Source organism: Eupeodes corollae, chromosome X (genome assembly GCF_945859685.1).
Source record: "Eupeodes corollae chromosome X, idEupCoro1.1, whole genome shotgun sequence".
Lineage (NCBI taxonomy): Eukaryota > Metazoa > Arthropoda > Insecta > Diptera > Syrphidae > Eupeodes > Eupeodes corollae.
Genome location: NC_079150.1, coordinates 4,137,307 through 4,150,793, shown reverse-complemented (window position 1 = coordinate 4,150,793; position 13,487 = coordinate 4,137,307). Strand labels below are relative to the sequence as shown.

Sequence of the window (13,487 nt, the reverse complement as noted above, 5' to 3'; positions counted from 1 at the left end):
TTTGTAATTTTCAGTCGCCAATAAAACTGTTGTTTGTAGTTTGAAACCAATCTCTAAAAATGTGACTTCTCTTTTTATATGCTCCTAAATTACTTACTGCGAACGTAATACTCCCGCTAGTAGGAATGCTCATCAGCATAACCTTGAGCCCAACTTCAGTCGTAGAGTCAAGAATGCCTTACGACACTCTGTCTTTCCCAGTCATAGCAATATTCACGAATTCAAAACCACTGAACACCGACAATTCCTTTAAGACCCTTTTTCCCTTTCCTAATGCTCACACTGCGTCTCTCCATAATAAGGGTAGTAATATCCCTTTAAGTGTGCTCTTTTTTAAATTTAAAATTAATTTGTATTAATCTCTGCTGGGACGTAGAGGTTAGTTCGCAATAACAGATATTAAATTTCATAAAAAGCTATTTTTTCACTTAAATATATCGTCAACTTATTAAATAAGACTGTTACAAGCGTAGTCAAGAGCGAAAAATCAACAATTTGTTCAAGTTTTAGACTGCAAGACAGCATGTCATTTGCTTGAAAATCGTTATCCTGATGCTTTTGCTAAAGCCTTACGATTATTTTAAAAATCATATGAATTGCCCAAACAATATAACTTAATTGAGTATGACCTTTCACTGGCCTTTTATTTATGCCATGTTTAAAACCATGTTCACAACTATACTGTTTAATGGGAGCAGAGACTTTGGGCTTTAAAGCTAACATATTCAGCTTAAATACGAGTATTTGCTTTTAACGTTTGAAATCTTCCCTTAATAATATCAATAACATCCTAAAAAAAATGCTTAAGAAAGAACGTAAAAGTTTGTTAAATATTTTTTAAAGAGCCTTGATAATGTCTTTTAACAAGACACAAAACACACATTCAGACAAATATTATCTCATATTGGAATGAATTGTACCCATGGGATAGCCTAGATTCCCATAACCATAAGCCCAAAACGTTCAATTCAAAAGGGGTTGCTAACGTTACGCTACAGTTACAGTCAAGTCAACAAAATAGAAAAATAAAGCATCAAATAAAAGGCAAAACAAAAAAAAACTTTTCACTCAACCCAAACTGAGGAGCAATAAGAGTATAAAAGAAGTTCGTTTAAATGATGGCTCTTCAGAAAACTGTAATCTTACACTGTTTTGATTGAACAATTTGTCGAAAATAATTGAGAACGTGAGCAGATTAGCAAGGGTGCACGTCCTTACATCTAATTTATTTTTCTAACTCTCCAGAGTCCTAACTAAGATGTTTTGTTCTATTTTTTATTTCTTCTTTTTTTATCTTGTTCTTTTTCTTTTTGTTTCTTTTTAAGGTAAGCACTGTTTTACTTTATGGGATACCAATTGTTTCGCTGTACATCGAATCGCAGGAGCGTTTGTGCTTAGCTCAAATCTCAAATACACTTCTAAAGCAATTTAGCTATAATGAGATCCACAACCGGCGTGTGGCACTCGGTATAACTTGTGTCCAATGTACTCCAGTGCAACTAGAAATATTACGAAGAGCTGGAGCAATGCCAGTTAGTTCGAGACGTTGTGGCATGATAACCAGGCGAGAAGCTGAACGGCTGTGTAAATCATTCTTGGGAGACAATACACCACCTCGGCTGCCAGAGGACTTTGCTTTTAGCGTGCATCACAAATGTGCTTGGGGATGTCGTGGCTCATTCTTGCCCTCGCGATACAATTCTTCGAGAGCAAAATGCATTAAATGCTCCTATTGTGGTTTGTTCTTTTCTCCAAACAAATTCATATTCCATTCGCACAGGATAGGCCCGGGTGATAAGTATGTTCAGCCAGATGCAGCCAACTTTAATTCGTGGCGGCGTCATATGAAATTGAGTGGTAATCCACCCGAAGAGATAACCCATGCATGGGAGGATGTCAAGGCAATGTTCAACGGTGGCACTCGAAAACGCTTAATGACATCAGCAACTAGCTCGTCAAGTTCCTTGAAGATGACAGCTGTGACAGCTGCCACACGAATCACCAAAAACTCAGCATCATCCTCTACGTCATCATCATCTTCTTCATCATCGATAGCTGCACAGTCTCCAAAGCGTTTGAAGGAAACTTCGCCAGGCCGAACAAATGCAATTAATTCGCATCAAGTTGGACAGTTTTCATTGAGACCATCACTTAATGTCAATTCGCACCAAACAAGTGGTTGCGCCACTCCTCTGACGGTGTCAAGCCAAATACCTACTTTGGCAGGAAATACACCATCAGCCGACATTAGTCTGCCGTTTTCTAGCCATTTCATGATGGACTACATGTGGCATACACATGCTCAAAGCAAATCCTCAAACAGCCACCTCCATTTCTCGAATTACTCCCTGCCGTGGATAAAAAGCAATGCTGGATCGTTGATATTTGGAAATGGATCTAGTCAAAGCTCCCTTATGACAACCAGCCCTACGCAGGACCAAACCTTAACAATTTCTATAAACTCTTCATCGGATCAATCGGCTCTGATGCGTAAAAACACATCACCATCGCCGATAGCAAAGTTTGGATCTCCTCCGGAACATACATATCCACCGCCAACGTCAGGAACTGTTTCTGATATGAAAAGCCTTACCGGGTTGTATACTAATTCAGCGTTCAAGCCTGTTATGCAGCTTAATAGAACGGCGTCTTCTTACTCAGCAGCTACTACATCTTTAGCCTTAGAGACTGTAGCTGCAGTTGCAGCAGCTGCTGCAGCCGCCGCAGCAACTTCCTACAATGACAACGATCAGAAAGCCTTGGGCCGGAATTCCCTTACGACCAATAATTCCCTTTCATTGAAACCGTTAAGTGTTTCTTCTCAAATCAAAGAATCTTATTCGTCGGATGATGAAATGGTTGATATTGAAACAACAGAAGAGGAAGAAAAACCTTTCGATGTCAAGGAGCAACAACGAATGCACAAACTATCCCGGATACACGATGAACACTCTAATGAAATTTTTCTCAATACCCCCATTGAAATTGACAATTCAAGTGACGAGTTGACATGGAAAGGTCTAAAGAAAGAGGTGAGTAACGAGCCAAATTAACATTCTTAAAAATTATTTATGTCTTCGATTTTTTAAAATATAATTTGTTCAAGGATATTTAGACCTGTACAAAAATCAAACATTTAGTTTTAGTTTTTGTTATTTTTGGTATTGTTTAAGCGATTTGAACAGCTGATTCTTATAATTTGTTTAAATCAGTGGCTAAGTGAAAGAAAACTTAAAACTTTATTAAAGAACATAATCAATTTGTCCTGGCCAATAGAAAATATTTATTAAAATTAAAGAGAATATGATTATTTATACCTTAAATATAAATTTTGAAACATTTACAATTAATGCATGACAATTAATATTTCTTTTAGATATAGCAGTGACAAAAATGCAGTTAAATTGTATATAATTTTAACATATTGCATACAGATATAACTCAAATATAGATGTCATTACTATGGGGTTATTCGCATTTCAATTTTTCCAACTCAAATTCCAAAACGTTTAATTGTGCATGAAATAAGGGTTTTTAAGTTACGGTTTTTTAACAAGAAACAAAAACCTAAACAAAAAAAACATTACCAAAAGTTGAAAAAAATAAGTTTTTGACTTATAATAAATAAATAAATAAATTGGGTGGCGCAACAGTCCGTTGAGAACTAGGGCCTAGTGATTTACAAGGAAGCGGGTCGAAATGGTGTATTTCAAAATACTGTACATTTAAAAGAATGTGTCTCAAAATTCTGTATATTGTCAAAATACTGTGTCTCATAATGTTGTATAATACTGAAAGGTTTGACAGATCAATTAGTTTATTACAATTGTTTATGCAATTGTTGATTATGATAGGAACCATTCAAGTACAAATGTGAAAAAGATACAAATAACTAAGAAGAAGAAAATGAGAAAGAGAAAATAATAAGAAGATACCATATACATTATTTTTATTTTTTTTAAACAGAGACTTATAAATTATCATAGGAACATATGTTATTGTTCAAGGGACTATATTAGAACATTTTAATAACAATCCTATCTACAAAAAAGAAATATTACTTAAAATTGGTAAAAATGCATGTTCGACTCTCAATATCTTGTGAATAAATGAAGATATTGACTTCAAAATGATTTCATTCAATGCTACATTTTGTTGAAAGCGTAAATGATGGCCTTAGAAAAATTCAATTTTAATTCTTTTATATAAGAAATAGAAGCGTTCAAACATTGCTAGTAAAATTGGTAACAATTGGTTTTCTACTAAAAATGTGATGAAGAAAAACAGATATTAAAATTATACTTTTAGCTTATTTTGTTTGAAAAATAAAATTAACAACTCTTTTTTCACTACAAAAACAACTCAAAAACTGATAAGAATTGATTTTATAAGAATCTTTTATCTGGAACAAAATATTTGTATTTATTACATTTTGTTAAAGCAACAAATCTACAGAAGGGATGGGAAATTTCAAGTGTGGGTCGCGTCTTTTTTGAACTGTTTCCATTTCGTGCAAAATACCTTCTTTAAAATTTTCAACAACAATATAACTCAATTTGTAAATAATAAGTGCATTTTTTGGGTGTTTCATATATAGTACTGTGAGAAATTGCCAACAAAACGATCCGCAGTAGTAGAGTAGAGCAGAGTAGAGTTTTGTATTTAAAAACTGATACAACTGAAAGAAAATCTTTCAGAATAATAATAAACAAACACACAAATAGAAGAAAGTTTTGTAAAAATCAAAAACTAATTAAAACTAATAAAATGGACAATTTTCAAAAAGAAATGTAAAAAAAAACATCTGGAAATTGAGATTCTATAAAAAAAAAGTTCATTTATCAATTGCTTCAAGGAGGAGGTTTGTTCGTAGACTGCTACATTAACATGTGGTGTTAAATCGAGTTTGAAGCTCGCCTCAATTCTTTATATACCTAAACCGAGTTGAAATGAGCTTGATTTGCCTTGATTCCGGTCGGGGATCGGAGTCGAGTCGATATTTGTGAAGAAAAACCTGTGTGGAGTTAGTTTTATAGATAATTAATTATGGCCTGTTTATTTGCATGTTTGTGTGCAAAAATATAGTTTTGGTTTATTCAAATTTAAAAAAAAAAATGCACATGGAGTAGGTAGCATATTCTTATATGGTGCTGAACTATTCAGTTTTTCATTGTTTAACACGAATCAAACTATCTCACTTGCACTTCATAAGAAACATCGAATCACCATTTGTATTTTAGAAAGTGCTGTCAAACTTAATCATTTTTAAATCTTCTTGTGCAGTGGAAACACCATGAAGATTTATTCAATCTAAACTGAGATAAACCTTTGGTAAAAACATAGCAAAACGTTACTATATTTTCTATTGTTTTCTCTTGCTAAATAAGCCCAGTTAGTCCATTTTCAATAACAAAACTAAATAATATCAACAGTAACAGATTGATTTTTTTCCCCAATGGAAAACACATACATAATTCCAAATGCACGAACACAGCTATTGAGATACAAATGCAATATCAATCGTACCAACATTTGAGAACGAAATCACATAAGACCCACTCGAGACTCGTATAAATGTCAAAAACCCATCCATAGTATGATCTTACTCTAACTTTTACCGGTGTTATTCATACTATGGATATTGTTTTTGTTATTCGTGTAAAATCCTACTATACTTTGGATAGATTTTCCAACAAATTCTTGTTTTACTCTAAGAAGTAATAATGTAATGTCTCTTTATTTGGTTCCCATTTATGTGCTTTTTACTTTCTCCATTTTTCTGTAGGCATACATACCTGCAAACACGAGATATGTACGTACATTTTGCAAAATAGGCTTGTAATTTCACCATTAATTGTTTGAACTCAATTAATTGAGAAATTAATCTTTTCTTTCAACATTCGTTGCGTATCCAGCCGATGTTAAATTATTTAAAATGTTATTTATTTTAATTTCATCCATGATATTATGTACCTACCCTTCCTCGATGTGTACAAAAATTAACTAAGATAAACGAGACTAGAATGATCTGAACACCACGGCCGTGAAGTAAAAAATTTCCCACCCACTCCATCGACTCCGATTCTATCTTTCTCTATCAGAAATTTAATTTATTTTAATACCGCTTCAATTAATGTTACATGTACTCGTACCTACAGCATATACCTACCCTACCTAGATACAATTTATACATTTATTTGCCTCACATTCAATTTATTTTCAATTGTAATCCAATTTTTACTCGTAATCAAGACACACACGAGTTAATTAATCTTTCTGCTCAGGAAGTTGAAAACCACAAAATTCTTCTCTAGGGTCGTTATGTCTACCCCATTAGTGGTGTGGCATGGTAATATGGTAAAGCAACTTATCGGTATTACCTACGTACGGAAACATTTTACCTACTTCATATATTTACATAGGGCCGGGCAGGGCTAGGCCAGGCCAGGCCAGGAGATGCCGATATAAAGCCAACAGATGGAGGAAGGTTGAGCAACTCTACTACCTACCTAAGGGCATACCATAAGATACATGCACATATCTATCAAATACCTCTCCATCCCCAACTATTATACCATTACCGTTCAATCCCAATTGCAAATTGAAATTTTGCTACAATATAGAAATAACGTTGCTTTGTTTTAATACGGATTGGTGGGAAGAACGGACAAAATAAAAAACCCCAATTGGATCCGAAACTTGAGAGTTGAGAGGAGTTTCCTTTTTCCTTTTTTGTTTCTTTTTCGCTTTTTTTTGGGGAATAAAAAGAGACAGCAAGAGTATTTTGTTTTTATAAATCGGAATCGGATGTAAACAATTTATTCATCATCCATTGTAGTTGGAAGTGAAGGTGTGTTCTGACTGTGGTGCCCTCCTCCATTCTATTGTTTCCGTTTCGTTTATGTGGGGTTGATGTTTTAAATTAGGATTACGACGAGGATTGGGGAAATTCGAGATTGGGCGGGATCAGGCATGGCTGTTGCCGGGCGTTAGACTTTTGGGGGAAAACAGAACAATTGAATAAACCTGCAAGGATTTTTGGGCAAAACATCTAAAATAAATGCTGTGCTGTACGTGTCATTACTGCTGTTCGTTGCCGTTGCCATTGCCATTGCCAGCAACAGCACCAGCGCCAGAGCTAGCGTTAGCGTTAGCCCCCCAGCACTCAGGTAGGTATATATGTATATATATATATAAGTAAGACTTAACCGGCGCGGTGGATGGCTGTAGAATGGCAATATGGAGTTGGAGTAGTGGTAGTTAGTTGAATAATGCGATGATGGTAAATTTAAATTGAAAGCGAGTGTTAAAGCGAATCATTTTAAATTGAGTATAATTATGATGTTTCGCCTGTTGGTTTATTCCGGCTCCCTGCGAACAGTTTACGGTTTTAATTGAAAATTTATTTGTCCTCTCCCTATTTAAATTGTTCCATTCTTGTGATTCGATTGTTATATCCTATCCATCTTTCGCCTCTTCGCAGCCGCCCACCAGGCTATACCTAGATTCATAATGGTAAGGGCAAGGACGTAACGACAAATTGGGATCTTTGGGTTTTGGAAGTTGGTACGCGGCGCTGCGCGGTGACGGTAGGTAGATACACATAGAATAGGGATATAGGTATATTAACTGTGACCGTGATAAAGTGTGGAGTTGGGGGGAGTGGTAGATAACATTGTATCGCTGAGTGTACTACCGCTATATACTCACTGAAAGAGTAAACCAAAAATTGAATTACCGTAATCTCAATTTACATAGTAAATTGAATTTTGAGAAGGTTGTTTGTTTGTACTTGAATTTTCGACTCTATTAATTTTTTTTTGTTTTTGATTGGGGTGAGATGGTGGGAGTGTGTAGGTTTAATTTAAAAATAAAAACGTTATTCTTCATTTCAATTATATTTTGTAACCAGCTGGATGAGCTATTAAGTTTTGTGCTACTTTGCTATTATTGATAAGTATACTTTACGTACGTACATACATAGGTAAAGAAAGTGGTTGATATCTTTATATAGGTACATATGTAGGTATATAAATACTTAGATACTAGTAAAGTTTTTTTTAGATTAGCGAATAGTCAAAAAACATTCGAAATTTAAAAATTGTTATTAAATAATTAAAATGCAACATTTTTAAAAAAGAGGCTGGTATGCGACACACACTGATAACTTCCCATTGGTAGCAGTTAAACATTTTAAATGAAGAGTTTAAATTCAATAATTTTTCACTTATTGTAATCGGTTCGATTTATCGAATTGAAAATGTTGACCTTTATCGACGTGTGTAAGTATACCTACGTTCGACAAGCTTTTTTCGTCGTCCATATCTCAGGAAGCAGTAGAGATATCGACTTCAAATAAATGTAATAGTACAGATAATGAAACAGAAAGATCTTACCATATCAATACAAAAAATTACCTATTTAATTTAAAAAGTGAACATTTTGGTAAAGCCAAAATATCTCACGAACTAATAACGCATGCGACTTGAATTAAATTGCCAAAATAATACAATTTTTAAAACGGAATTAAATATTAAATGAAAAAAAAAACTGAAAAAAAATAATTGTTACCTCGAATAATTCATGAAAAAAAAGACGATTTTAACTTTCATAACATTTTTTCAGTTTTAAAATATATTTCAAATATCAAATCCCTGTGCAAGCTGCGCAAATTTTTGTAAAGCCTTAATCTATGAAAAAATATAGTATCTATCTATCTTAAGACGATTTTATCTCCAAAATAATTGTATGTAACGAATAATAACGTTTTTGACGTCTGGTAAAATTTTGAGAAAAATCGGAATTGGCCAGCTTTTTTACAAAAAATAAAAACTTAAAACTTAAATCAATAAAGAAAATTTGGTAAAAATAAAACTGATTTCATATTAAAGAAAATATTGTTTTCGACATTCAGTAAAATTTTTATAAAAATCCGACAGTCAGTTTTTTTCATGAAAATTAAGATCTATAAAACATAGAACACAAAATTGCCAATCGTTTATGTTCGATGCTCCATATCTCGTGAATAAATGAAGGCATTGACTTCAATCTGTATTTGTTTACATTAGAAATAAAAACATTCGAGAAATGCTACTAAAAATTGGTTTAATGTTTAAACATTTCTTTAACAAAAATATATTTTGAAAGCAAACTGTTTCATCAAATACAAAATATTGTTGGTAATTTTTAGTAACTTTCTTAGAAAAATTCAATTGACAACTTTTTTAACAACAAACTGATAAGATATGGATTTCGACTCAACTCAAGCAATAGGAGAACAATGAAAAATATTGACTTCAATTTATTTATGTCACAGAAAATATTGTTATGCACAATTTGTTTAAGTTTTAAGCAAGACAAATTGACAGGCGGGATGGGAAGTTATCATTGTGGGTCACCTCTTTTTTTATTATCTAGGTTGAATTTAATTTAGTAATAATTGATTCAATTATTTAATTAGTTTAATAATTTTAAATTCTTTTCGAGGTATGCGAGATTTTGTTACCAAATTTTAGTATTATTTTTGGAATTTATTAAATTTATTACATATAATAAAGGGTTTTTCAATTAGGTTGGGTAGATGTTGAAATGGTATAAAACTAGCTGGATGTAAGGTATTAACAAAATATAGAACATGCATCATTTAAATGCCCGTCGTGGCTTCTTCCGATGGCACGAAGTGAGTGGTCCAATTTTCAATGACTCTTCTCCAATAATCCGGCCTGTAATATGTTCATCTTTAGTTCATCGGTCAATAGAGGTGTATTTGCATAGACCTGCGACTTCAAGAAACCCCTGCGAGAGATAACCTTACCCTCACATCGTTCATGCAAAAAATGTCAAACTGTGGCGTTTCCTTTGTAGCACTTAGCTCCATTCATCCAAAAATATGCCTTGTCACTAAAAAGATTATTTTTCGGCAAAAATTAGGGTCCTCTTCCAAACTATTTGAAGACCAGTTAGCGAACAAATGGCGTTGTCTATGTTCATGAACTTTAAGCTCCTGCGTCAGTTGGGCGCGAAATTCGCCAAATTGAAGCCTGCGAAAGGCCCAGTTCTTGTGCACGGACCGTAGCAGTCTTCTCGGCTGATCTTGCGTTCCTTGCACGAACGGGTGTTTGCTGATTGTTTACTGAACCGGTCGTCTCAAATGTGCCCACCAAAAGTTGGAGATTCGATTGTTAAGAGCCACCACGTCTACCGTAAAATAAGGGCAATGCGCGCAACGTTTGCGTTCACGGGCACTCATTTTGATAATAAAGTTTTATCATTTGAACGTGCTGTTCAATCGTATAACCTGTCATGATGATTTGGCATAAATATTGAACAAAAAATTTGACAGATGTCACCAAAAAAAATGGCCGCAACGGGGCGCCAAAATCTACCAGCGCCAATTGAAAAACTCTTTATTGGCAACAATATCTAGAATAAAATGAAGTAATTTTGAAGGAAACAACATAATTTATTCCTGAGATATTTTAATAGAAAATCAATTTTTACCAATTTCTAGTACCTAGAATTGTTTAGTTCTTTATTAAAAAAAAAAGCTGTGAATTCGATTTTGAAATGAGTGCCAAGATATCCAATCACAGATAGAATAATTGCGTTTTCTATTGGTCGCCCGGAAAGTTCTTAAGATCCACAAAATGAGGGTTCTTGTTCTTTATGACAAAAATAATGATTCTATATTTGAGATCAGAATTGACAAGAGGCACTACAGTAACCATCAAACATTCAAATTTATAATAAGTTGCAATATTTCTCTGAAATTGTTGTTGGTTCTTCTTTTGAAGCATTCAATCAACTACAATAATAATTTTTGGGTTGAAACTGAAAAAAAATGGGACGCCAAGTGATTTCGCAACGAAGAGATGAGAAGAGATTTGCATTTCATTGATCTCCTTGTGTTGTAACTCGGGTATATTAAAGGACCGATATAAGCCACAAAAAAAGGACGACCAAAGAAAACTTAATTTACCCTAGACAGAAAAATAGTTAAGAAGCTCTTAAGGATCCATTTGGAACATCCGCCTTGATAAAAACATTCGTTCTTGGTTGTTAGCTCCCGAACGATTCACCAACGTGTGCAAGAAAAAAATTTAGGTACACGGAGGAATAGGCAGGAATGTTCTTTTGCTCAGTAACAGAAAAATAAAGTAGCTAATTATATTCGTAAACTTCAACCAAGCATCAGGGAGTCCAAGAAACTGGAAAAATGTATTGTACAGAGCCGTAAGTAAAATATTTTTTTTCGGATCCAATGGCCGGATTTATGTTAGAAGGAAAAAGAATGAAAAATTAAATTCTAGAAAAACCTAAGAGAGGGTAAAGCATAGTGGCGGTAACATACAAATTTGTTGGTGTTTTTCCTTTTATGGAGTATTTCCTTTCATTTGGATAAAAAATATTATGACCAAAGAAATTTACCTTCGAATATTTTAAAATGTTACTCTTCCTTTGGCAGAAGATATTCTGCTATTAGTTTGGACATATTAATTCAGGATAATGACCCCAAACACACTGCTAAAGTCGTGACAATGTGGTTTGAAAAAAAGAATGTGTCAGTTTTCAATGGTCTTCACAATCGCCAGATCTAAGCCGCATACAAATCTTTTGAAAGACTCGAAAAATAGAATATCGTGCAAGAAATAAATCCAAAAACATTTCAAAAACTTATTGACCCTATGCCAAGAAGATGTTAAGCGGTTCTTAAGAACAAAAGCCACCCCACTAAGTACTGACGTCTTGAGGCTACCCATTATATCATTTTCTTCAAATTCTAGTTTTAACTAAGGATAAGTGTAAAAAAATAAGGTCCTTAGAAAAACTGATTTTTTTCATTTTGTTAAATTTCACATTAACAATTAGGAATAATATTAACTTGTGCAATACATGTGATCATTTTGATATTTCTTTTTTTTTCTAAAGATAAAGACTTTAAAAGACTAAAACTGTTAATTTTGAAACTGTAGTACCATAATTTCTGTTTTATTAGTTGACTCTTCTCTTCTTAGAAGAAATTTAATATAAAACAAGTACATAAAGTATTTAAACAAAATAGCAAATGGGCAGATGTCATTCCCCAAAGGGATATAGATATCGATATTATTATGTTCGATGTTTAGATGATGAAGATAGGTACCTATATACAAAAACAAAATTAACGTGCTGTGGTATCGCAGTGTAGAATTAAAACTTTATTAAGTAATATAACAGCTAGTAATAAACAATACTTTTAAATGAAAAAATAAAAAAAAAATGTAAATTAAAAACTTACAGCTCATTAACTATAATTATTATTTTTAATTATTTTCAGCAGCCCATTACTCCTCAGCAAGACACCACCTGTAGAATGCATACACCCACATCATCATTGATTTCTCACTCGCCCGCATCGTCCATCACTAGCGAACACCATGTCTCCTACCAATTGTCCAACAAATCAGCATCCAGTACTCCTGACATTATATTGTCGGTATCGCCATCGGCATCTTCAAATTCAACAAATCTCAATCTTCAGAAAACAAGTAGTCCCGAACAGCAGAGAAATGTAGCTGAAGCTATTGTGTCGGCCTTCAGTCATAATCATAATCCGCATCTGCATCATAACAATCATCACCACCATCATCATCATCTGCACCCATCACAGCAATCGGTAACATCGCTATCAGCGAGAATACCATTGCCACAGCCAACCTCGACAGTTAATACCCCATCAGCAATTGGCAATGGATCGTCGGCGTCCCAAGTAAGTGGTCACCTGACAGCAGACATAATTAGCAATAGCGTCCTTTTCGGAGCAATAGGCAACAATAATCCTTCTTCGAACAAAACCAATACGTTTTTGATGAACGGTAAGACTTCAAACCCAAACTCAAACTTAAACAACAACGATGGCAACAACCAAAGTGCGTCAACAATTAGAAACTCGACCGAATCACCAACAACATGCGTCAACAACGAATTCTGGAGCGTTGCTCGATTGTCCTTCAATCGACCAAACGACTACAGCCAGCAACACAATGTACCAATTACAGCAACATTTCATAGACATAACCATGATATAGCGAAGCATTTTCAAGCCTTCCGCAATCATGGACAAGAAACCCCAACACAAACTAATGGAGTTGGTTAATTTTATTTCTTTGAATCTATACATAATATATCTTTTGTTGCTATAAAATGGTTAAACTTTAAATAATAATAATAATCGCTTTCTTGCAATATTTTGTTACATAAATTGAGTAGACATTAAAAATTAAAAAGTTAATGAATTAAGATGTATAGAAAATATTTATTGTGCTTTTGATAATGAATGAGCCACACTCTATTATAAGGTAAGTAAGTTAAGAACAGCCCAGATCTGCTTAAACAATTTTATATATTAGGCGCTACAGATACTTAAAAAATAAAATACAAATATTCAGTCGATAATTTTTCAAACTTTATTGTTTGATTGCGATTAACAAAAGATTCCATTATGTACA

General features: G+C 33.7%; 1 protein-coding gene across 1 annotated transcript; it reads left to right on the top strand.

The window, feature by feature from the left end:
* The first annotated feature begins 799 nt into the window (after nt 1–799).
* LOC129953218 (uncharacterized) lies at nt 800–13,196 on the top strand. The gene is made up of 3 exons (XM_056066170.1): nt 800–821; nt 1,288–3,032; nt 12,317–13,196. Exons 1-3 carry the CDS (start codon nt 800–802, stop codon nt 13,133–13,135), a joined length of 2,586 nt encoding a protein of 861 aa, XP_055922145.1. The 3' UTR covers nt 13,136–13,196.
* The last annotated feature ends 291 nt before the right edge of the window (nt 13,197–13,487 follow it).